General features: G+C 40.2%; 1 protein-coding gene across 5 annotated transcripts in view; it reads left to right on the forward strand.

Moving 5' to 3' along the window:
- The window catches only part of SMG6 (SMG6 nonsense mediated mRNA decay factor), a 231,850-nt gene that overhangs the window by 122,712 nt on the left and 83,320 nt on the right, over positions 1-25,818 (forward strand). The window contains exon 14 of one of the 5 annotated variants that reach the window (XM_035027543.1): positions 4,945-5,224. The exons of the other annotated variants lie outside the window; for them this stretch is intronic. Coding sequence (XP_034883434.1) covers positions 4,945-5,055 — 111 coding nt within the window. The 3' untranslated portion in view covers positions 5,056-5,224. Of the gene's footprint in view, positions 1-4,944; positions 5,225-25,818 lie in introns of those variants that run through there. 5 annotated transcript variants of the gene reach the window in all.

Below are 25,818 nucleotides of genomic sequence, written 5' to 3' on the forward strand. Positions count from 1 at the left end.
ACCCACTGAGCTACCCAGGCGTCCCGGCTTTCCCATTTTTATTATGTCCTTTGATTCATCTGTTATTCACATCCAACACTGAAGAATATTTTCATCAAAGATGACATGGATGCCTTTTAAAAAATTAAAGTGACTTTTAGGGGCGCCTGGGTGGCTCAGTCGTTAAGCGTCTGCCTTCGGCTCAGGTCATGATCCCAGGGTCCTGGGATCAAGCCCTGCATCGGGCTCCTTGCTCTGTGGGAAGCCTGCTTCTCCCTCTCCCACTCCCCTTGCTTGTGTTCCCTCTCTCACTGTGTCTCTCTCTGTCAAAAAATAAATAAAATCTTAAAAAAAATTAAAGTGACTTTTATAAAACATGGTAGTAATATACATACTCATGCGAAAGAATCAAATAATTCACAAGAATATATATACAGTCAAAAACCACCCGCCAGGAGTAACTGCTGTTAACAATTTGAGACTTACCTTTTTAGACTACTTCTATACTGACTGAAACATGTTTATACATGTATATACCTAAATGATCAAAATGATAGTGTGGTATACATTCTTTTCCTTACTTTGCTCTTTTCATTGAATGATTCACCAAGGACATTCTTCATGACTACTTCTGAACACTTGCATTTTGAAACTGTTCTTATTTTGCCCTTGCACATGAATGGCAACTTAGCTTAAGGTCAACATTTTTTTCCCCTTAAAACTATAGGTATTATCCTATTGCATTAACGGTTAGGAAAACTTGGAGAAAAGTCTGACTTTTCTTCCTTTGAAGGCGAACTCTTTTTTTGGTCCAAAGTGGGTAACTTACAACTTTTTGTAATCTTGAATTTCAAATTGTATGAGGATTTGTTTAGATGTTGGACCAGAAAAGTTTTCATCTCTTATGTCCTTGATTGTTAATGTTCTGTTTGTTCTATTCTTTTCTTCACAGTCTTCTACATCTCTTTTTCTGTCCTCATTTTAATCTCTTTTTGCTTTGCCTCTGCATTGTCAGAGAGCTTCTCAAGTTTATCTTCTCTGGAATTGATTGAGATTTTTAGAATGCTTATTTTACCTTTTACTGCTTCTAATTCAGTTTTTAAGTCTGCTATTGTATTGTATGTTTCCTTACATTACTTCTCTATGTTATCCTGGAACCGTTATATTTTTGCCCACCTTTTATCCAGGTCCCTTTTATCTGTCTTTGTTTTGTTCTTTTTCTTTTATCATACCTCACAGTGTCTATGATTTTAAAAATTCAGTTTTAAGACTATCTTCTTCATTTGACATTCCCCACACTCCCTGCAAATATGCTTTGTTTCTCTATCTCTTTGTGTGCTGTGTTCTCCCTTTTTTATGTTGCAGACCTTTTTCATAGGCCCCAACTTGGATTTCTACCATCTGATTCTGGCCAGTTACATTTCTTTGAACAAAGAAAGGTTTCCTCAGGTCTGATATCTGCTCCAAAATAGGTTATGTAGATTCTCATGGGATTCCTCCTTTGTCTACAAATACTATTTAAAATCGCCTTCTCAAGTCTACAGCTGGTATAGGTTTGTATTACCAAGTCACAACCCTGGAGGGAGTGGGGAGGAGGCCAGGTGGTAAGCAATCTTAATAAATGAATTTATTTTCTACATTTGCTAGTCTGTATATAGTGGAGCTACTACACCAGAGCTAGTTTCCTGTGTCTGATCTCTATTTCACATAAATGATACAACAATTTCCGACCTCCTCACTGGAGCTGTGGCCTACCGTGTCAAGAGGAAATTCTACTCTCTGGCCACTTCTCTTTATTTAAAAATTTATTTAAAGATTTATTTATTTATTTTGAGAGAGAGAGAGAGAGCACAAGAGGAGGGCCAGAGGGAGAGAGAATCCCCAGCAGACTCTGCACTGAGCTCAGAGCCCAACATGGGGCTCTATCTCACAACCCTGAGATCATGACCTGAGCTGAAACCAAGAGTCGGACACTTAACCAACTGTGCCTGCCACCCAGGTGCCCCTGGCCACTTCCCATTTAGTATGGTAGTTTACCCCTGAAATGCTGATTGTGAGTGCTACTGATCTGTAGCAATGAAAAAGTTTCCGAGTGGTGTTCTGCATCTGCCCTATGTCCTCACACTTTGTGGTAGACAGAATAATGGCCCCTTAAAGATGGTCCACATCTTAACTCCTGAGACCTGTTGAATGTTACCTTGCAAGGCAAAGGTGCCTTTGCAGATGTGATTAAGTTAAGGAAGGATCTTGAGATGGGAAGATGATCCTAGATTGCCCAGGTGTGATTAAAGTAATCACAAGGGTCCTTATAAGAAGGCAGGAGTGTTAAGAGTGAGAAAAAGCTGTGATGATGGAACTAGAGGTCCCAGTGAGAGAGATTTGGAGATAGTATGTGCTGGCCTTGAAGATAAGGGGAAGGACATGAGCCAAAGAATGCGGGTGGCCTCTAGATGCTAAAAAAGACAAGGAAGCACAGAGCCTCCCACAGAGGCTCCAAGAACACTATCAACACCTTGTCAGCTGACAAAACTGACAACACTCTGTGAACACCTTGATTGTAGGATTTCTGATCTTTAGAACTATAAGATAGTAAATTGAATTCTTTTTTTTTTTTTTTTAAGATTTTATTTATTTGACAGTGAGAGATACAGCGAGAGAGGGAACACAAGCAGGGGGAGTGGGAGAGGGAGAAGCAGGCTTCCCACGGAGCAGGGAGCCCGATGCGGGGCTCGATCCCAGGACCCCAGGATCATGACCCGAGCCGAAGGCAGACACTTAACAACTGAGCCACCCAGGCGCCCCAGTAAATTGAATTCTTTTAAGCCAATAAATTTGTAGTAATTTGTTACAGCGCCAATAGTTAACTAATACACCCTTCCAAACTGGAGAATTTTGCCAGGCTCTTTATTGTTTACTTCTCTTGCTGCTTTCTTTTTCTTTTTTAACTTTTTAAGTTATGAAATGTACATATGGAAATGCATTAAACAAAAAGACCTGTCACAAAATGAGGAACTATATAACCACCAAGCAGGTCAAGAAATGGGTGGTAATTACCAGTTGCATTCAGTTTATGTTGGGGGTCCTAGCCAGTACAGTAAGACAAGAAAAAGAAATAAAGTATCAAAAAGATGACTGGAGGGGCACCTGGGTGGTTCATTTGGTTAGACATCTGCCTTCGGCACAGGGTCATGATCCCAGGGTCCTGGGATCGAGCCCCACATCGGGCTCCCTGCTCGGCGGGAAGCCTGCTTCTCCCTCTCCCAATTCCCCTGCTTGTGTTCCCTCTCTCTCTGTGTCTCTCTCTGTCAAATAAATAAATAAAATATTAAAAGAAAAAAAAGCTTTTGTGCTTATTGTTATTACATTTCTTATAAACTGCCTTGTATTCATTGCCCATTTTACTATTAGAATGCTCATCCATTTTTTTCTTAATGATTTGTGATGGATTTTTTTTTATTTTTTTAAAGATTTATTTATTTTAGAGAGAGAGTGCGTGCGTGAGCAGGGGGAGGGGCAGAGGGAGAGAGAATCTCAAGCAGACTCCCCTCTGAGCGTGGAACCTGATGCAGTGCTTGATCCCAGGACCCTGAGATCATGACCTGAGCTGAAATCAAGAGTCAGATGCTTAACCGACTGAGCCACCCAGGTGCCCCTGTGATGGCTACTTATGAATAATTTTTAAATTTTCTTTGGTTGCCTTTGTACAAGAGGTGTTTTATTTTTATATTAAATGAGATGAGAACTTTTGAAAACTTGGGAGGGGTGCAACATTCTATGTTTTAGGTAATAAGAACATGGATGTTCCTTTGTCACCATGGTAGATAAGATCTTTTGTTTGTTTTCACCCTTTGAGTCAGTTTCTCCTCCTCATACTTCCCTATCAGTCCATAGATATCTAAAGAAAAACCATGTCCAGCCAGATATTTAGAAATGAGCTGTGAACTGTATCTTTTCCTTTTCTGTTTTGCCTGTTTAGTGGAAGAAGCTCTTGGTACGGATATAAACTTAGTAAAAGTTATGTGGTGTTTTGAGAAGGCCTCTGGTTTCTATCTAGCAAATGTTATAAAAAATTTTTCACCCTTCTCACTTGAAGTGCAGTAAATACCTTGATGGGCTGCTTTGTTTGATGATTCATTTCACCAGTGGCCCTTTGGCGCTGACCATTTGTATTGTGTATATCTCTCTGCCTACCTCACTGTTGCCCTCCCTCACCTTTTTTGTGCTCTCTCTTTACTGATTGTTTATAAATTTATAGAATTACTGATTACTACTTCTGTTTACTCCAGTACTTTCAGATTTATCAGTTACTGCCTGATTTATAAACCTAATTCCCCAAAGGGGCCTTGTGGAATTCCATTATCTTTATGCTCATGCAATGCATAGGTCAATGACTAGGTGTTCTTTTTGCTCTAGGATAATAATTCTCATACTTTAGCATTCATCAGAATCACCTGGAGGCATTGTTAAAAAACCCGATTGCTGGGCCCATCCCCCAGTGGTTTTTGATTATTCGGGAGGGAGAGACAGAAAAAATTGCATTTCTAACAAGTCCCCAGGTGATGCTGATGGTTTGGGTTCCATACTTTGAGAACCACTGGTTTTAGGAATTTGGTGGCTGCCAGGGTTGTAGTCATCAGGCAAAGATTTTGGCTCAGGTAAAAATAATAAAGATTTCTGGTATAAATAGTCTTCCTCATTCTGTCTTTAACTTTGGAATGTAGGGCATATTACCGAAGAGTTCATATACTTTGCCTTCATGTTTGCCAGACAGGTTTCTAAGCTCTTCAGAAAGAAGTTATATTCAGAATGCTAAAAAATATGTTTTTCCAGAGTATATATGAAGAGTCACATGTCTGGATCTCTTTTCCCAAGAGGGCCCTGAGCAAAACATCTGACTTTTAATGAGTGTTTATCATGTGCTAGGTACTGTTTTAATGTTTACATTATCTCATTTAAATGTCACAGAAGCCCCATGGGAATTTGAACTTTATGAAAGAACTTGCCCAGGATGACACAGGTAAGAATGAAGGAATCAAATCCAAGCAATCCAAGTTTAAAGCACACACTCTTAATTGAATATAAGTACAGTAGTAGAGTGGTTGAACAAATATTTCTTAGTATACCTCCAGTTCTCTTCTTAACTTTGACAGTTCTTTTATTTTCACTGGGAGCTTGATTTATCACCAGGAGCTTGGGAATTCTTTTTCTTTTTTTTAAAGATTTTATTTATTTATTTTGTCAGAGAGAGAGCACAAGCAGGAGGAACGGCAGGCAGAGCAGGCAGAGGGAGAAGCAGGCTCCACGCTGAGCAGGGAGCCCAATGTGGGACTCAGTCCCAAGACCCTGGGGTCATGACCTGAGCCGAAGGCACACGCTGAACTGACTGAGCCACCCAGGTGTCCCGAGCTTGGGAATTCTTGACCTGTTTTAGGGAGATTATCTGATCTCCCATAATGGTTCTTGAGAATGAACAAAGAAGTAAAAGTTCATATGAGGGGAATGGATGCTTAGATTGAATTTATCTGCTGCTTTCTCTCTCGGTTGAATGTTCTTCACATCTTTGAATGCCCTGCAACCCAAAGATACCTGAGTGTCTAGAATATGAGTCTTCGGAGAGCGAACTTATTTTTGGGAAACCCTTGAGAGTGCTCTAAGAAGACTGAATTTATGCACAGGATGATCTACATCATTTTGGAGGTATGCCCAAGAGCAAAAAAATCCTAAGTGTAGTGGCAGTGCAACATATACGGACCAAAAAATCAGGACAATGCCTTGGGCTCCAGACTTTGCAGGCAGGATTGCTTAGAGATGAACAAGCGCTCATGGAATTGGTTGATGGGGGTAACTGATACATAAAAACCTGAAGGTGAGTGATGGAAGTTTGCCTGCCTACCTGCAGATATACATAAAAACCATCTTTGGCTCAAGACTAAATAAATATGGGCCATAATAAAAAATAAAGTTGAGGGGTGCCGGGGTGGCTCAGTCAGTTAAGCGACTGCCTTTGGCTCAGCTCATGATCCTGGAGTCCTAGGATCAAGCCCCACATAGGGCTCCCTGCTCAGCGGGGAGTCTTCTGCTCCCTCTGACCATTCCCCCTCTCATGGTCTCTCTCTCTCTCTCTTTCTCTGTCTCTCAAATAAATAAAATCTTAAAAAAAAATAAAGTTGAAATGGGTAAGAGGAAGAAGTATGTTTCCTAGAGAGAGGACTTAACTATTGACACAAATGTCTGCCTCCGTACTTCCTGTCCCACCCTTTATTTTCTTTAATTCTCATATATGTAAAAGAATATTATGTTTTTACTTTATAATTTTAGATATCTGAAAATAATCTATTTTAAAGTTAATACCTTTACTTTTATTAATCAACTTGTTGGTATATAATTTACATACAATAAAATCTTACATTTGAATGTATTGGTGGTATATATATACCTGAGTAATGACCACGCAATCAAGATACATAATGTTACCATCCCCCAAAATGTTCCTAAGTTCCCCTTTGCAGTTAATCTCCCCAGTCCCGCTCCCCATCCTAGGCAACTACTGATCTAATTATTCTTTTTTTTTTTTTTTTAAAGATTTTATTTATTTAGGGACGTCTGAGTGGCTAAGTTGGTTAAGCATGTGCCTTTGGTCCAGGTCATGGTCCCAGGGTCCTGGGATTGAATCCCGCATGGGGCTCCTCGCTCAACAGGGAGCCTGCTTCTCCCTCTGTCTGCCGTTCCCCCTGCTTGTGCTCTCTCTCTGTCTCTTTGACAAATAAATAAATAAAATCTTAAAAAAAAAAAAGATTGATTCGAGAGAGAGCACAGTGGGGCTGGTGGGGGAGGGTTGTGCAGAGAGAGCAAGGGAGAAGCATACTCCCTGCTGAGCAGGGAGCTCGACGTAAGGCTCAACCCCAGGATCATGACCTGAGCCAAAGGCAGATGCTGAAGCAACTGAGCCACCCAGGCGCCCCTAATTATTCTTACTATAGATTAGTATTACCTATTTTAGAATTTCATATAAGTGGAATCATACAGTGTGTTCTTTCACTCAGCATGGTATCTGTGAGATTGATGCATGTTGTTGTGTTTTTCCATGGTTCATTCCTTTTATTGATGAGCAGTATTCCATTATCTGGATATATTACAGTCTGTTTATCCATTCACTTTGGGTTTGGACATTTGGGTTTTTATTCTTTGGCTGTTTTGAATAAAGATGCTGTGAACATTAATGTACAAGTCTTTTTGAGGACATATGTTTTCATTTCTCTGGGGGTAAATAGCTGGAAGTAACATTGCTCAGTCATATGATAAGTATATTGCTAACTTTAAAGAAACTACCAAACTGTTTTCCAAAGTGATTGCACCATGTTATATTCCCACTAGCAATGCTTGAGAATTCTGGTTGTTACACATCCTTGCCAACATTTGGTATTTCTAGTCTTTAGAATTTTAGCCATTCTAGTAAAGTGTGAAGTGGTCTCATTTTAGTTTTATTGGCATTTGTGTAATTAATGATGAGCATCTTTTCTTGTGTTTATTAGCAATTTATAGGTCCTCATTTGGGAAATGTCCAAATCCACAGCCCATTTTCAAAATTTGGGATATTGATGTTTTCTTATAGAGTTGGTGAAAGTTCTTTATATAATCTGGATACAAATCCTTGTCAGATATGTATCCTGTGAATATTTTCTCAGTGTATGGCTAGCTTTTTAAATTTTTTTTAAGACAGAATCTTGAAAAGCAAATTTTTAAATTTTGATGAAATTTGGGTCTTTTAAATTTTCCTTTATGATTAGTGCTTTTTCTGTTTTAAGAAATCTTTGTTTTTGCCTTCTTAACTATACCCTTAAAAATTTTTTTCCCAATTGTTCTAGGGCAAATGATTTGCATCCTTACCTTTTCAGAATGTATTTTAAGGTCAGTATTGTACCTTTTTACACTTCACACCTATGCTTCCTGTTTCCTGCTTTACAAATGTGATCATCTTAAAATAGTGCAATTCCATTTACCCATTCCCTCTTGTTTAGTGCATTTGTCTTCTCTTTGGCTTTTCATATGGTATAAACCCTACCGTACCCTGTTATTATTTCTATTAAATAGTTATCTTTTAAGTAAATTACAAACAAGAAAATACAAACTTTTGTATTTATCTACTTATTTACTGGTGCTTTCCATGCTTTTCATTGTTTTCAGTAGATCTAAGTTTCCAGATGATAATCATTTCTCTTGAGCCTAAAGGACACAGCAGGTGGCAGGTGACAAATTCCTGTAGCTTTTGTTGATCTAAAAATGTCTCTTTCCCCACCACCCCCCCTTTATCTTTGATTTTAAAAGATTTTTTTTTTTAACTGGATATAGAATTCTGGATTGAAGTTTTTTTCTTTCAGCATCTTCAAAATGTGTTTCTCTTATTATCTCGCACCCACTGTTTTCTCAGGAGAAATCAGCATTCATATGCCTCTCTGTATAATGTATCTTTTGGGGGAGTCTGCTTTGAATATTTTCTTTTTATCTGTGGTTTTCAGAAGTTTGATTGGGATGTGCAAAGGTGTAGTTTGTTTTACATTAATTCTGCTTGATGTTCACTGACCCTTTTGGCTCTGTAAGTTGGTGTTTTTCATCAAATTTGGGATATCTTCCAGAGATTATTCTTTTTTTCCTACCCTACTTACCCTCTCTTCTCTTTCCAGAATTCCAATTATATATATGTTAGACATTTTTAAATAGTCCCACACATATGTGAGGCTCTGTTTATCTTTAGTAATATTTTCTCTCTTCAGATTACTTAGTTTCTATTTTTTTTTAAGACTTATTTATTTTAGAGAGAGGGAGAGAGAGAGAATACATGAGTGGGAAGAGGGGAAGAAGGAGAGGGAGAGAATCCTAAGCAGACTTCCAGTGAGCGTGGAGCCGGCTCAGGGCTCCATCCCAGGACCCATGAGATCACCTTCTGAGCCAAAACCAAGAGTCAGACGCTCAACTGACTGAGCCACCCAGGTGCCCCCAGATAACTTAGTTTCTGTTAATCTGTCTTTACATTCATGGGCTCTTTCTTTGCCATTTTCAATATAATGTTTATCCAGTGAATTTTTTATTTCACTCTTTTGCTTTTCAGTTTAAGAATTTCTACTTGGGGGGCACCTGAGTGGCTCAGTCAGTTGAGTCTTGGACTCTTGGTTTCAGCTCCGGTTGTGATCTCAGGGTTGTGGGACTGAGCCCTGCGTAGGGCTCCGCACTGAGCGGAGTCTGCTTGAGATTCTCTCCCTCTCCCTCCCCCCTCTGCCCCTTCCCATGCATGCTCTCTCCATCTCTCTCTCTCTAAAATAAATAAATATCTTTCAAATAATCTCTCTAAAATAAATAAAATCTTTTTAAAAAAGAATTTCTAGGGCCACCTGGGTGGCTCAGTCGTTGGGCGTCTGCCTTCAGCTCAGGTCATGATCCCAGGGTCCTGGGATCGAGCCCCTCGTCGGGCTCCCTGCTCCACGGGGAGCCTGCTTCTCCCTCTCCCACTCCCCCTGCTTGTGTTCCCTCTCTCGCTGTGTCTCTCTCTGTCAAGTAAATAGATAAAATCTTTAAAAAAAAAAAAAAAAAGGATTGCTACTTGATTCTTTTTTTATAATTTATTTTCCTCAGCTGATATTCCCTATTTGTTTACTCATTAAGGCTATAGTTCCCTTTAATTCTTTGAACATCTTTCTTATTAATATTTTGGATATATTTATAATAGCTGCTTTTAAAGTCTTTGCCTGTCAATCCCAACATGTGGGCCATTTCACATTTGATTTCTCTTGAATGTAGATTGCATTTTCCTGTTTCTTGTGTCTAATGATTTTTGTTTACAGTCAGTGGACACTGGATCATTTGTTAGATTCTGGATCTTGTTACCTTCCTCTGGAGAGTACCTTTTTGTTTGTTTTTTTAAAACTGGCAGTTAAATTTCTGCTTGATCATCTTGAACTTCTGTAGGCTTGGCTTTTATGTATTATGAGGGCAGCTACGTAGAAACCTAGGATATTTCCCAAGCCGCAGTAACATGTCAACCTCCAAGCTCTGTCTCCCCTGCAGACTTTGTTTTAGGCTGGGTTTTTAGGATCTCTGAATGCAGTTTAGATTAGCTCTCACTCCAGGGTGTGGCTCCTCTGGAGTCTCAGATGGTTGCCAAGGGGTGTTAACAAGGTGTTAAAACCTTCACTGTAGCAGTGTTGGAACTCCCAACTCCCCCATCCTGAGGCAGTGCGCTTTCCACACCACTGCTGGATCTTTACTATCTCTTTCTGTTCCACTCTCAGCCCTGTAGCAGCTGCCTTTTGGTCAGCCTCTGGTGGTCTTGGCTGCATATGTACGCTCCAGCCTTTATCCCCTTATTCACTGAAGATTCTCACATGTACTTTATGCCCTTTCTTTGTACAACTTCTTCCTGTCCATTTCCCTACTTGCTGATTCCATCCCCTTCAGCTACCTCAAATTCTGCCTCTGCCTCTTCTGCTCAACAGGAGCACCATAATTTCCTTGGGACTCAGCTTTCAGTGTCATGGTTGGAAAATTATCCCCAAGCAGAGGACTGAGTGATCATGGGTTCGTTTTATGAATTTCTCTTCTCTCAGAGAGCACAGTCTTTTTGTCTCTCATGAAAAGGGAACAAAGTTTAATCATAAGAAAATATTTCTAGTGTTTTTCCCCAATTGTATTGAGAAATAATTGACATACATCATTGTATATGTTTAATAAAATGATGGTTTGATTTACATATATTTTAAAATTATTGCGACAGTGAGTTTAGTTAACATCCATCATCTCATACAGATGCAATAAAAAGCAAAGAAAAAAATCTCTTGTGATATATCATACAGCAGTGTTAACTGTAGTCATCGTGTTGTATATTACATCCCTAGGACTTGTCTTGTAACGGGAACTTGGCACCTTTTGACCACCTTCCTCTAGTTTCTCCTACCCCCACCTCTGGTAACCACAAAACTATTTCTCAATGAGTTTGGTATTTTAGGAATCACAGTCTTGCACTGCCTGTTGTCCACTGCCTACAAACAGTTACCTCAGATATTTTATACCTGTTTATGGTGGGAGGACTAGTCCAGTACCACCTACTCCATCATGCTGAGAAACAGAAGGTAGACTGTCTTTATTTGTTAATTACAGAAGTAATCTACTATCTGAAATATTAAAATCATATAGAACTGTAGAATATAAGAGTACCAGCCCCTCCTCCAAAATTTGCCTTTACTTTACTCTAGTAAAGTCTGCAGCTGATCTTCATCAGGAGGTGTCAGTAGCCATTAAAAAGCAAAACAGGCAAAAACTGCTAATAACAGTCTGGTAACCATTCTTGCAGACATACATATACAGAATATTAACTTTTCTAATAAAAATGCATGTGTATACATTACTCTTTATACACACCTTGCAACTGTTTCTGAATCAGTATGTATAAATCTACACCAGTCTTTTTCAAGCTGCATCATATTCCATTGTTATAGATATAATTTATCCATTTTTTTTTTAAGATTTTATTTATTTATTTGAGAGAGAGAATGAGATAGAGCATGAGAGGGGGGAGGGTCAGAGCTCGGAGAAGCAGACTCCCTGCCGATCAGGGAGCCCAATGCGGGACTCGATCCCGGGACTCCAGGATCATGACCTGAGCCGAAGGCAGTCGCTTAACCGACTGAGCCACCCAGGCGCCCCATCCATCTTTTTTTATTGAGGTATAACTGACACACAGTGTCCTCTTAGTTTCAGGTGTACATCATAGTGATTTGGTATTTTTATACATTGTGAAATCCCCATGATAAGTGTAGTTCATCTCTCACCATACAAAGTTATTACAACACTACTGACTATATTCCCTATGCTGTACTTTCATCCCTGTGACTTATTTATTTAATAACTGGAAGTTTGTACCTCTTAATCCCCTTTACCCGTTTCACACACCTTCCCCCCAACCCCTCATCACTCTGGTAACCAACAGTTTGTTTCTTGTATCTATGAGTTTGTTTCTGTTTTGTTTTTCATTTGTTTTGTTTTAGATTCCATATATAAGTAAAATCATACAGTAATTTGTCTTTCTCTCATTTCGCTATGGCAGGATTTCATTATACATGGCTGGATGATAATCCATTGTATACATACATCACCTTCTTTATCCATTTATCTACTGATGGATACTTAGGTTGCTTCCATATTTTAGCTGTTGTAAATAATGCTGCAGTGAATATACAGGGTGCTTGTATCTCTTCAAATTGATATTTTCATTTTCTTGAGATGAACACCCAGAAGTGGAATTGCTGGATTGTATGATAGTTCTATTTTTAATTTTTTGAGGAACCTCTGTAGTGGTTTCCATATTGGCTACACCAGTATACATTCCCACTATCTGTCTTTTAGGTGCTGTTTACTCATGTCCAATTTTTATTATTACATACAGTACTAAAATGAACTTTCTTGTACTTAAATCCTTGTATATTTATAAGACTTGTTCTTTTAGAATAGATAGCTACAAGTGGAATTCCTTTATCAAAAGATACACAAATTTTACTGTTTTTGCAAATACTGCCAAATTGCTCTCTCAGATGATTATACCAGTTTACACCCCCATGATGGTATCCAAGTGTCTGTTTCTTCATACTTTACAAATACTATATATTATACCAATATTTTTAATTTCTGCTAATTTTCTGGGGTAAAAAAATGCATCTCACTTTAACTTGAATTTGCTTACTAGTGGAATAAAGGATCTTTCTGTGTATTTACTGTCTGTTTATATTTCTTCCATTCTGACTTGCATGTTTATGGCCCTGCTCATTTTCATATTGTTATATATTATTGATATGTAGGAGTTTGTAAACACTGTAGTTTTATTTTATTTTTTTAAGATTTTATTTATTTATTTGACAGAGAGAGACAGCTACAGAGGGAAAACAAGTAGGGGGAGTGGGAGAGGGAGAAGCAGGCTTCCCGCCGAGCAGGGAGCCCCATGCAGGGCTTGATTCCAGGACCCTGGGATCATGACCTGAGCCGAAGGGAGCCGCTCAACCGACTGAGCCACCCAGGTGCCCCGATAGTTTTATTTTATATATTGCAAATATTGTCTCCTGGTTTGTAGCTAGTATTATAATCTTTATATTTTTTACAGTGTACAACTTAAAATTTTTATGAAGTCACATCTGTCTTTTCCTGCATGACCTTTGTGTTTTCTTGTCATGCTTTCTTCATCTTTGTATACACCTATTAATCATTCTTGTTGATTGTTTAACTAGATTTCTCTAAAAAGAAAGGTTTGTGATTAATAAGACACACTGTGATTTACCCGGGCTTCCACTGGAATTTTGGCTGCAAAGTAGGGACTGCTACTTTTAAGTACTCCAGATATTCCAGAATAGCAAACACTTGGAACAAAGGCTTTTGAAGGTTCGATGTTTTCGTGGACAATTTTTTGTGATATCATTATTGTCAGTGACAGGAAAAATGAATCTTTAGCTGCCTAAGAGTAAATCCAAATGTTTCTTAACTACGAGTAAACTCAGAAATAACCAGATGAAATAATGTAAAACCTCATTTGTAATGAATGCTTATCTAGCAGTAGATTTTTTTTCCCTCATGCACACAGCCCCCCTAAAGTGAAGAAGAGAAAAATGAGAAACTGTTCCTAATTCTAGAGTGCAGTGGAAAACGTGGTTTGCACATGTGCAGCAAGAAGCTTTGGAGGGTTGGAATTGCACAATGCGTGTAGGTTGAGCAATTGCTTAATAAGGCATCCACATTGGGGGGTGTCCTTTGCTCTTGTGCAATTAGGGAACTCCAGAGCTGCCTGAATAGGGGATTTCCTTTTATTTCTTACATGCCATTTTAAAAATTCACTTTTTCCTTTCTTTTCAATGTTCATTCTTTTTTTTTAATTGTTCTTTTGAATTCTTACTTATTTATAGTATTCTTCTTCCTTTTTTTTAAGGGAGGAGATTAATTAGCCACACAGCCACATGTCCCTACCTCTGTGATTAGAAATGAGCCTGGGCCGGGTCCCACAGACGGTGGGAGGATGGTTGCTGACGCTGTAAAGATTTCTGGTTCGGCTTCTCACAGCTGTGATACTCGGCTGGTTCAGAGTGTTTGAAACATGGGTTACTGATCAGCCTATATTCTGTTTTCTGAGTACTGGAATTTTGCAGGCTTTGTAATGAGTTTTCTGAGGTTTTTGCCTGTTTTGCTTTTAATGGCGACCGACACCTCCTGATGAAGATCAGCTGCAGACTTTACTAGAAAGTAGAGCCAAACTTTAGTACTTGTTTCTCTCTTGGCAAAAGAAACATCCTTGTTTTCTCCCTTCTTCCCTTTAGCTTGTTCAGTCATACTCATGTTAGATAGTACTTAGTAAGCATGCATCTGATTCTGATTCTCTTCCCCTTACCTTTGTGCTGAGGGTACTAGAATCTCTTTTCTCTCAACTTTGCTCTCTTCCAGAGGAACAGGAGAGGTAGTTGGGTCAGAGTGCCAGAAAAGCAGAAGTTAAGTATGTGGATTTCATAGCCGCATGTATGAGTGTTTGTGGGGCAGGGAACTTCTAATGGAAAACATTTGTGTTGCATCGAAAACAGAGTGAGGCCTGGTTAGAGTCTGTCTGCTCTGTCTGTCAGTCTGTTCCCACCAGCACTAGTCATTGTTCTCCTGGGAGTCTCAGGCGTATTGTGGTTTCTTCTGCTCTTGCTATCCTCTAATCTTGCCAGAGTTTTTCTGTCACGGGTGGCCCCATTCGCAGTTCAGAGTGAGGCTGCAAGGGTGGTGACTAATGGCTTTGAAGGCACTCAAGCCCACATACTAGCTTGGAGACCCTTTTTAGGGTGAACCTGAGGAGAGGAAAGGGTCTCCAGCAAGGACAGTGGGAGAAGCATGCTTAGACTCATTCAGATGGTGTATCAGTGCCTGCTTTTACTGCTAGCAAAGCACAAACCAGAAGAACAGAGACCAGAGGCAAAGGCTTACTGTTTGGGCTTGCCATTTCATTTGTAAATGCTCATAAGGGATGCACCTGGATGCCCAAGCTTGTCTCGGATGGGCTGATATCAATCAGGTTGTGTGGCTGGATCCCCTTTGGGAAATAGAGAAGAGAAAGTGCTAATTTCCCTGAGGATATTGTCACTCAAGATATGAGGGACCTGTAACTTGAGCTGTTTCTTTTTTTTCCCCCTCCAGACCCTCTGAAATTCACATTTGTTCATCATTTTTAAAAGAAAGAAAACAATAAAAAAGCAGCAGCTCAGAGTTTTCTGGGTCCCCAAGAAGGCACTTCACCAGTGTGGTTTTCACATTCTCAGGTTTTTGGCTGGTGAATAAGATTGAGCAGAAATGCTCCTTCCCCTGATAACAATACATTCAGATGCAGGATCAGGAGCGTGTGGATTAAAACCAGACGGTGGATGATTAATATTTTTGCTTATAGAGGTAGACATGGCAGCTTCCTCCATTTAAATGAAAAAGCTTTCTCTGCATTTGTATGTGTGCGTATCCTTACATGCTTGGGCTCTTCGAAGGTGGGAGCTAAAGTTTCTGGTTTAGTTAGTTTCCAAGTACCATTTCCTTCCTCTCGCTTGAGGCACCCAAGAAGTACTAGAAGGAGTAAGCTGTGAAGCAGAGGTGTGAAGATAAGCTACTAAAATGAGAGTGGGAATATGCTCTCTTTTCCAAGCTGACTGCTTTCACAGCTCTCCAGGTACTGATGGAACACATCTTTAGCCACTCGACCTTCTCGCTCCCTATGGACCTGTGACCACATTATAAGAGGTATAATTTTTCTTTCAAAATATTGCCCCTTCGGAGGTGCCTATCCCCATCATTTCACTATTAAATAATGATGACATTAAAAGAAATTTTATTTTTACAGGTATACTTTATGTTTTTTGACTTCACTCACTGAGAGCACGACAGATTTCTGGAGAATACTTTTAATTAGAGTTTGGAAGGTGTTTATTATTTTGAAAAAATGTTTCAGGATTTACTTTTAGTAGGTGCTCTGCACATTAACCCGTTTAGACCAAGAGGTCTCCAGTTAGCCTAAATCTCTGATTTCCCTCTTTTTTTTTTTTTTTAAAGATTTTATTTATTTATTTGAGAGAGAGAATGAGAGACAGCACGAGAGGGAAGAGGGCAGAGGGAGAAGCAGACTCCCTGCTGAGCAGGGAGCCCGATGCGGGGCTCGATCCCGAGACTCCAGGATCACGACCTGAGCCAAAGGCAGTAGCTTAACCAACTGAGCCACCCAGGCGCCCCTGATTTCCCTCTTGATTTTTAAACTTGCATATACTTTGCCCATTGTAGAAACAGAGATCTCTGCCCAAATGAAACAGGAAATGAAAGGGGAGGAGGAACACCAGGCCGGGACTTGATATCTTTTTATCTGCATAAAGAAGATTGCATTGTCTCTGCAACAATGAAAAGTTTGGGGGACAAAGAGTATAAAGTTCCTTTTACTTCAACAGAAATCTGGGTCTGTTTTAATGTTGCCTACAATTTCGGGGTGAAAATAGGCTCTGTGTCAGCCCTGTCACACTCTAGCCATATGCATTCCCAGGTATCCCCAAGCACGGAGTGCAGCGATGTTTCTCTAGTTCATTCCCTTCCCGAGAGACCCAAATTTGTTTGTTTGTTTGCACACATTAAAACCCACTCTTTGTTTTACAGTTTTGACAAACACACAGTCAGGTAACCATCACCACAATTTAGATACAGAGCATTTCCATCATCCAAAAAAAACTCCCTCATGCAACCAACCCCTAGTCACCTTGATCCTTTTTCTGTCATAGGGATGACGTTGCCTTTTCCAGAATGTCATATAAATTAAACCATACAGCAGTTAGCTTTTTGAGGCTTCATTATAACATAATGCATTTTTCATCCATGTTGCCTAGATCACTAATCCATGCTTTTTTGTCGCATAGTAGTGTTCCATGGTAGGATAGACCACGATTTGCTTATCCATTAACCAGTTGAATATTTGGGTTGTTTGCAGTTTAGGTGATTATGGATAGAACTACTACAAACATTCATGTATGGGTTTTTATGTGAACTTATGTTTTCATTTCTCTTGGGTAAATACCTAGATATGAATGTATGGGTCATTTGATAAGTGTATGCTTAATTTAGTTAGAAACTGCCAAACTTTTCCAAAGTGGCTATAACCATTTTGCATTCCCACCAGCAGTGTATGAGAATTCCAGTTTGTCCACATCCTTGCCAGCACTTGATTCCACATTTTGTTGTTGTCGTTGTTGTTTTAAGTCATTCTAACAGGTACCTCATTGCAGATTTAATTTGCATTTCACTAATGGCTAATGATGTTGAGCTTCTCTTCATGTGTTTGCCATTTGTATATCTTTGGTAAAGTGTCTTCAAATCTTCTGCCTATTTTTAAATTGTACTGTTTGTTTTTTTTATGTTATGTTAATCACCATACATTACATCATTAGTTTGTTTTTTTTAAAAAGATTTTATTTATTTATTTGAGAGAGAGAATGAGATAGAGCATGAGAGGGGGGAGGGTCAGAGGGAGAAGCAGACTCCCTGCTGAGCAGGGAGCCTGATGTGGGACTCGTTCCAGGGACTCCAGGATCATGACCTGAGCCGAAGGCAGTCGCTTAACCAACTGAGCCACCCAGGTGCCCACATCATTAGTTTTTGATGTAGTGTTCCATGATTCATTGTTTGCGTATTATTGTTTATTTTCTTACTGAGTTTTGAGAGGTCTTTATATAACCTGGTTGCAAGTCCTTTGTCAGCTATATATGTGTCACAAATATTTTCTCTTGATCTAGCTTACAAGTCCTTTTACTTCAGAGACTAAGTTTTGACTGATTAGATGCTGAGAGCTAGAGGTTTCAGGCTCTCTTGGTAGAGGAAAGTAAGGAAATCGAGATCTTAGTCAGCAGAAAAATCTGAGGACCACCCCTTTTGAAGCTGTTTATTTAAAATAAAAGGGGGGTGGAGAAGGGTGGGCCAAGATTGAATTGTGCAGACAGATGTCTGAAGCTTTTTTAAATTCCTTCTCTCTCTCCTGTCCCCACCTACGATGTGGATTTGGGGCTCTTACCTTCAACTGGGTTCTTCAGTTTCTCCATCACTCCAAATCTGTGGCCTCTCCAGCTCTGCAAACCCCAGTGGAACACCCGAGAGGGCAGGCCAGCTTCTTGCCCAGAATATATTCCAGACTGAAGGCGTTTTTGATAAGTAATCATTCCCAAGCCCTAAAGTGATAGCCTCCAAGGAGTCACCCACTTTGAAGAGCTTCTTTCATCTCCAGCTGGACTCTTTTCCAAACAAGCATCGGCAGAGCCTAGTCAGGGCTCTGCCACACAGGGTTCTGCCATGAGAAGCAAATTGGCAACAACAGGCAGCCCCCTGAGGCAATGGAATTCAGTTCTCAGAACATGCATTAAATGTGGATGAGATATTTATTTATCATGGGACTCTTTCATGTTGCATGGAATTTTTTTCCACAAGGCAGCCCACTTAGGTACAGTGGAGAAAATAGGTCCTACCCCATTGGACAAAAGTCAAGAAAAGGTATTATGTGGAATCTTGTCACTTTTTAAGAAAATAGATCTGTATTTTTATATTGGGGAGAGGAAGTAGAAAAGAAAGCCCCCACACTGGCCCCTATTTAGTGGCACCTTCTTGTTCTATAAGGTTAAGGAAGACTTTGAGGAAATAAAAGTTGTTTGGAAAGATCCAGGTGTAGTTGCTTTGCATGTTGTGTTGGGTGGAGGGATTAAGTGTGAAAGCCCCTCCCACCCTCCATCTTGCCTCAGACTCTGTCCTGGAACCCTGGGGCAGAGAAAGCGCCACTTTCATTCCTATTTCTTGGGATTGTTGACAGCCACGTAGTGATCAGAGAAAAGCAAGCAGGAAGAACGACACGCCCAGCATGTTGGCAAAGATGGTGAGCTACACTTCTATGATCCTCCTGATCAGCTGGGCTTGTTCCCAGACTCTTGTCCCTTTTTAATTGCTGACACTCTTAAGGTATTTTTCTTAAATAACATTTGCCACTGACTACACACGAGCAGAGTTTCTTTGTGCACATGACATGGATCACTAACACTGCATGCGATGGTCAGAGAAGGCCTGTTTTAGTCCCAGAGGTCTGTCCATTTCTCCAGGATAATGTAGTCTGGTCAAGGCTTTCTGGCTTTTGACCCCAGTAGGAGTGATATATACAGAGAAGAATTTCTGACCCTTCACTAATCTCAGTTATTTGAATGCCTTTTTGTAAACAAAACATCTTTTAGGCAGGCTTAAAACTGTTTCTGCTCATGTAGGTACAAATTTCTCACTTTACTAAGGACAAATAAATTTAATTAAAGATAAAATTGTAATGTGGAATAATAGTTCAGGCTTTAACAACAAAGGGAGGGGTTAAAAACAAGTTCTGCAATAAATCTGCAAGTGTGGAATCTGAGGGAAATGATCCCATCTGGAAAACTCTACCAGTGGTGCCGCGGCTGGTTTGTGGAGCAGTGTGGATCGCAGAGTGAAAAAAGACCCTGCAGTCTTGAAAGATGACAGGTTCCTTAATTGATGTCCATTTCAGCTGGTGCTGTGCCAGCTTATGTTGGCCCCAGTCCAGCGTTCCTGTAATTTGGGAGGCAGGTGTGAAGCATTTTTGTTCCATCTTGTTCCCCAGTATCTACAGAAGCCTCACGCATCTCACTTGCGGCAGCAGCACTCTGTAGGAAACAGATGTACAGGTAGAGGTGGAAGGAAGTGTCACAGCTGGGTTATGGATATTAAAAAAAAAAAGTCCTCCTCCATATTCAAGTGAGATCTGGCCTTGCGAGCTGGGGGGAAGAGTATTTCACCGCCTTGGTATGAGGTATAACTACCATATACCTAATTACTCTGATACTCATTTGTGATTTTTTTAACCTGTCTTACTACTTTAGACATAACATTTCATATAGGCCGAGATCTACAGTGATGTGCCTTCTGTCTAACTCTGGGGAACAGCATATAAAGAATATCAGAGTTGGGTCTGAGCACTTCCATAGCATCCAGGAGTCAAGAGATTAGCTTCTGAGAGATGAGCTACTCCTGACTAGGTGGGGACGTAGCTGTGTTCTTTTGGGGGATCATGATGAACACAGTAGAAAACATAACATCATCTGTCCAATGCATTGATACTAGGCCCTTGATGCTCAAGAGCATGGATGCAGTTGGCCCCCGCCAAGAACACCTTTTTCCCAGAATTCAGTCTACCTTCCCTCTAGCCCTCAGGTTTAACTGAATATTAAAGAGCAGGCGGTTCTGCCTTTCAGGATTACAAAACATGAGCAGGATCCTCCCTGTGAGAACATTGAAGTCCTGTGGACATGGAACTTAAATGTTGGAATTAGTATTTTGCCCCTGGCTTACATTTTGATATAAGGTAAGTTTTAGCCTTCTAGACCAAGAGTCAACTCTGTTTCCTGGAGGGCCCAACCCATAAGCAGATGACTAAACAGAGGCTTTGGTGTTCCTTCCTTTAACTCAGAATCTCACATGGAGTCCAAGATAGTTTTTGGCCTTGAGAATCAGACCATGAAGTCAAAGAGTAACTACAGGCCTGTGTAGGTTGCTTTTTGCTCCAAAATGTACCAGGTCAGAGGGCAGCTGTTGGTCCACCGATAGCTTTAATCTGTTCTTCCTTATGTTGTCAGTGTGCCAGAAGGTGGAAAATGGCTATACCGGATGTTTCAAAGAGGGTGAGGAGCTAGGAAGGGAGGTTTTCCTCTAATTAAAGTTTTATTTAAAACAGGCTCATTCCATTTTTTTAAGTTGTAGTTTTTAAAGTATACATAATGTAAAATTTACCATTTTTAAGTGTATAGTTCTGTGGCAAGTACATTCACATTGTTTTGCAACCATCACCACCATCCATCTCCAGGACTTTTTCATTTTCCCCCAACTGAAACTGTACCCATTAAACACTAACTTCCCATTTCCTCCCTCTCCCAGCCTCTGGCAACCATCTTTCTCTGAATTTGATGACAAACCTCATATAAGTGAAATCATTCAATATCTGTCTTTTTGTGACTGGCTTATTTTACTTAGCATAACATCTTCAAGGTTCATTCTTTTGTGGTATCTGTCAAAATTTCCTTCCTTTTTAAGGCTGAATAATAGTCTGTTGTCTATATACACCACATTTTGTTTATCTCTTTAGCTATGGGATGGACGGTTGGGTCGCTTGCACCTTTTGGCGATTGTGAGTAGTGCTGCTGTGAACATGGGCAGTGTACAAATATCTGTTCAAGTCTTTCCTTTCACATCTTTTGGATGTCTACACAGAAGCGGCATTGCTGGATCATATGGTACTTCTATGTTTAGTTTTTTGAGGAATTGCCATACTGCTTTCCACATGGCTGCACCATTTACATTCCCACCAGCAGTGCACAAGAATTCCAGTGTTTCTGCATCTTCACCAACACTTGTTATTTTCTGGTTTTTTGGTAATAGCCATCCTAATGAGTGTGAAGTGATATCCCTTTGTGGTTTTGATGTGTATTTCCTTAATGAATAATGATGTTGAGTGTCTTTGTTATGTGCTTATTTATTGTACACATTTTAAAAATACAATTTCTACTTTCTCACTTGATTGGCCTTGGGATACCCGAGCATTAACTCTTTCCCTTTGAGGCAAAGGAAGGCAAAGTAGAATAAAAGAAAGTGTCAGATGTGAGCTCTGATCCTGACTCTGCTATAGGCTGGTTGTGTGGCCTTGAACAATTCATATAGACTCTCTGGGCTTCTCTTTTTCTTTCTTTTCCCCTCACCTCTGGGTTTCTGTCTCTTTTTCAATAAAACTAGGAAGCCTATAACTGCCTTATCAACCTCAAAAAGGGTACAAGAGATGTTCAGGTCTGTGAAAGTACTTTGTAAAGATATTATAAAAGTATGGAAATGTGTATTCAAAAAGTTTGCCCATTTTTAAAATTATTGTCTTTTATTGTTGAGTTGTAGGAGTTCTTTATATATTCTGGATAGAGTCCATTATCAGATACATGATTTGCAAATATTTTTTCCCTTTCTGTGGGCTGATTGTTTTTTCACTTTATTGAAATTTTTAATTTTTTTTAAGATTCTATTTATTTGAAAGAGAGAGAGAATGAGCAGGGGCAGAGGGAGAGGGAGAAGCAAACTCCCTGTTGAGCTGGGAGCCCCATGAGGGGCTCGATCCCAGGACCCTGAGATCATGACCCAAGCTGGAGTCAGATGTTTAACCAACTGAGCCACCCAGGTGCCCCTGAAATTTTTAATTTTGATGAAATCTACTTTATTTTTTTCTTTTGTTAGCTGTACTTTGGTGTTCCAAGACATTTTTAAACAATATGAACTGGGAAAGTTTATCAACCAAAATGCCCTTAAAAAAAGGAAGTTCTTTCTATCTGAAATAAATGCTTTAGAAAACTATCCCAGATGCAAAAAGGGATGGTTTGCCATGATAGTTACTATCAAATTGGATCGAGTTAATTACAAAAGAGTCATGAAATTAGGCAGCCCCTTAGAAAACATCATGGTCAGTCTCCTACCTAATTAAGTAATCTCCTGTGTCCTCATAGCCTCTGCTTCAGGTACTTCCCAGAGTTTAATATATCATGAGATAGCCACTATTAAAAAGTTCTTTCCCAAACTGAACATAGTCTACCTTTTTATGGTTTCCACTTACTGGTTTTAGAGAGATTCTCTTAGAATTGCAGAGTCTGTGTTTTTAATACCTGACACATCTCAGTATATGTGAAATTCTCTTTAAGTTTTCTCTAGGCTAAATATTCACCAGCAAAATCAAATGGATTCTTTTTTTTTTTTTTTAAAGATTTTATTCATTTATTTGAGAGAGAGAATGAGAGACGGAGAGCATGAGAGGGAGGAGCGTCAGAGGGAGAAGCAGACTCCCTGCCGAGCAGAGAGCCTGATGCGGGACTCGATCCCGGGACTCCAGGATCATGACCTGAGCCGAAGGCAGTCGCTTAACCAACTGAGCCACCCAGGCGCCCCAGATTCTTTTTTTTTTAAGGTTATTTTTTATAAGTAATCTCTACACCCAAAGTGGGGCTCGAACTCATGACCCCGAGATCAAGAACCACATGCTCCACTGACTGAGCCAGCCAGATGCCCCAAAATCAAATAGATTCTTGACCAGCACTATCACATAGAACTTTCTGTGGTAAGGGAAATGATCTGTTTCTACACTATCCTATATGGTAACCACTAGACACATGTGACTCTTGAGTACTTGAAATTTGACTAGTGCAGCTGAGAAACAGAAATTTTTTAAGATTTTTAAAGATTTATTTAGAAATCTTAATTTTAATTAAATTGAAATATCCACATGTGGCTATTGGCTACTCTATGAGACACTCCAATTCTCAATTATTCTCCTGACTAGATTCCTCTATACCACTGGTTCTCAAATTGTAGTACTAGGACTAGGAGCGAGAGATTCACCTGAGAACATGTTAGGTATGTAATGTTTTAGGCCCTACTCCAGACCCATGAATCAGAAACTCTGAGGGTGGAGCCCAGTAGTCACTTTTAACAAGCTCTTCTGGTGATTCCAGCTCACTAACACTTGAAAGCCAATTCTAGTTTTTCAAGGTTGTTCCTATTGAAAGCAGTGCTTGGGAATAGTCTGACGTGCATGGATTTCACCTGAAGACCATTTTAGTGGCTTAAAAAAACTTTGAATACTATTACCTAGATAGCACATTGACTGGTATGTTGTAAAATAAATAAAACATGGTTATGAAGAAAATTTTTTAAATAAAGTACCAGCTGCAATTCAGAAGAAAAAGAGTTAATGAGAACTTTCCCCCCAATCTCGTGCACAGTCTTATAAGTGCTGAAATTAGAACCTGGAGCTTCTCATTCTCAGCCTGGTATGCTTTCCATCTATCAGGCTGTTTCATGAAATAGGCCCCACCCTTGGTTTGGTTTTGGTCCCACAGAAGAGAAAAATCTGGTTCCTCTCAGCATGTATTTCACTCTTCTCCCCTTTGGGGGGCGTTCCTGCCTGCTCTTGTACCACTTCCCCTTCACTAGGGTGCCTCTGTAGTCACAACTGATGCCTTGGGTTTAACAGACTTCACCTATATAGTTCTCTTCTTTTAATATGATTTTTTATCCTCTTACGCTTAAAACCTAGAAGAGGAGCTGGCGTGTTCTGTTGCTGGCCTTGAGCCAGATGTCATAACTTCAGGCAGTGCCACGCTACATATCTCCAGCAGTTTGAAACGGAGAACGGAGTTAGAGATAAGATCAGCAGCTTTAGGTGATGGCATTGTTTCAAATAAACCATGCATGACCCAAAGCTTCCACTTCAAATGGGGAATGAAATTGCTTCATCCTTTGACAGCTTGCTCCATGAAAGAAATTTATCTTCACTTAATTGCTTTAGATCCCAAGAGACTACATACAGTAATTTCTAGGAGATAATTGTAACAAATTTTTAAAATACGCGACTGTGAACGTGAATATGCAACTGCAGTGGAGGACCAAAGGTCCTGGTGAACTTGCTGGTGGGTTTCTGTTCTCATTCTTGGAGTTCCCTGGGGTCCTAGACCACCAACTCTGAATCTGCTGATTGAGATGCAGGACCCTTAGTATAACCCTGTGCTGCTAGGGTTAAACGGTCTTGCCTACTACTCCTTTAGCTGGGTAGCATTTTGCTCAGACTCCTCCCAAAGCTGGGAGGGGTCGGGCTGGCTGGCTGACTTCCGGCTACATGTCTTCATCTAGTCCGGCTGGGCACAGTCTGTCTACACTGTGGGCCAGAGCCACTGGGGGTTCCGGTCAGTGGCAGCTGAAAAACAGCAAACTTGTTGATTTTAAAACATGACTATTTAGATGTTAGGGATAAACTTCCTGTAGATGGGGACAGGCTCCTTAATCTAGGCATGTTTCAATTTCCAGGCCTCCTTTCCCTGGCCTTTATGTTTGAGAGTCTAAAGGTTCCACTGTATCATTTTCATTAATCCCAACTACTACCTGCCTTTACTCCATATTTTTTTCTCTCATTTATGAAATTCCAGGGCTTTTTTCCCTCCCCAGCCCCTACTAAATACCTGTATTTTCATGTTGTGGTGTAACAACTCCTAGAAAGATCGGGGGCATTTTTCTGAGTGTGGACACAGTTATTCTGAGAGCATCTCTCACCCCTTTCTGCCTGCATCTGCCTTTTTAAGATTACACACTGAACTTTAAATTGTGAGCTCCTTGAAACTGCTCTTTCATAGACGTCCCCAAGTGGCTAGTCTGGTGCTGCAGAAGAGCCAGTGGGGCATAGCTGGATGACATGGTTTACAGGCACTGCTGCCCTAAAGACAAGGGAGAGCTGACTTAGAGGTCTGGGGGACTTTTGGATTCTATACTAAGATCAGTCAATATCTGAGTCAACATAGGAGGGGGAGGGGCTGCCAAAAATCAAGGTGGTCCAACTCAAGCAAGAATCTACAGAGCCAGAGATTTCCATTTCCCATTGAGTTCTGTCCTGGCCTGTCCCACCAAGCTTTCTCACAGGGGTCATCCTCCAGGTGTCCTTTGTCCCTCCTTCTCACTTAGTCAGGGTCAGCCATACTCCTCAGATCAGAGCATAGTGTTGCCTTTTCTTTAAACTCTTCCCCAAGAAACCTGACAGCTATAATGAGTAAGCCAATTTGCATTTGAAAAAGGTCAGAGTGGTGTGCCTGCAAGGGAAATCTGCAGCAAGTACTGTCACATCATTTCTTGGATTCACATCAAGGAGTTTCTGAAGGAATTACACTTTTGCTCACATCTAAAACATGAGCACCTGAGTAGCAGCCTGGAGGG

Source organism: Mirounga leonina, unplaced genomic scaffold, assembly GCF_011800145.1.
Source record: "Mirounga leonina isolate KUSES-001 unplaced genomic scaffold, KU_Mleo_1.0 Mir_200, whole genome shotgun sequence".
Taxonomy (NCBI): Eukaryota; Metazoa; Chordata; class Mammalia; order Carnivora; family Phocidae; genus Mirounga; species Mirounga leonina.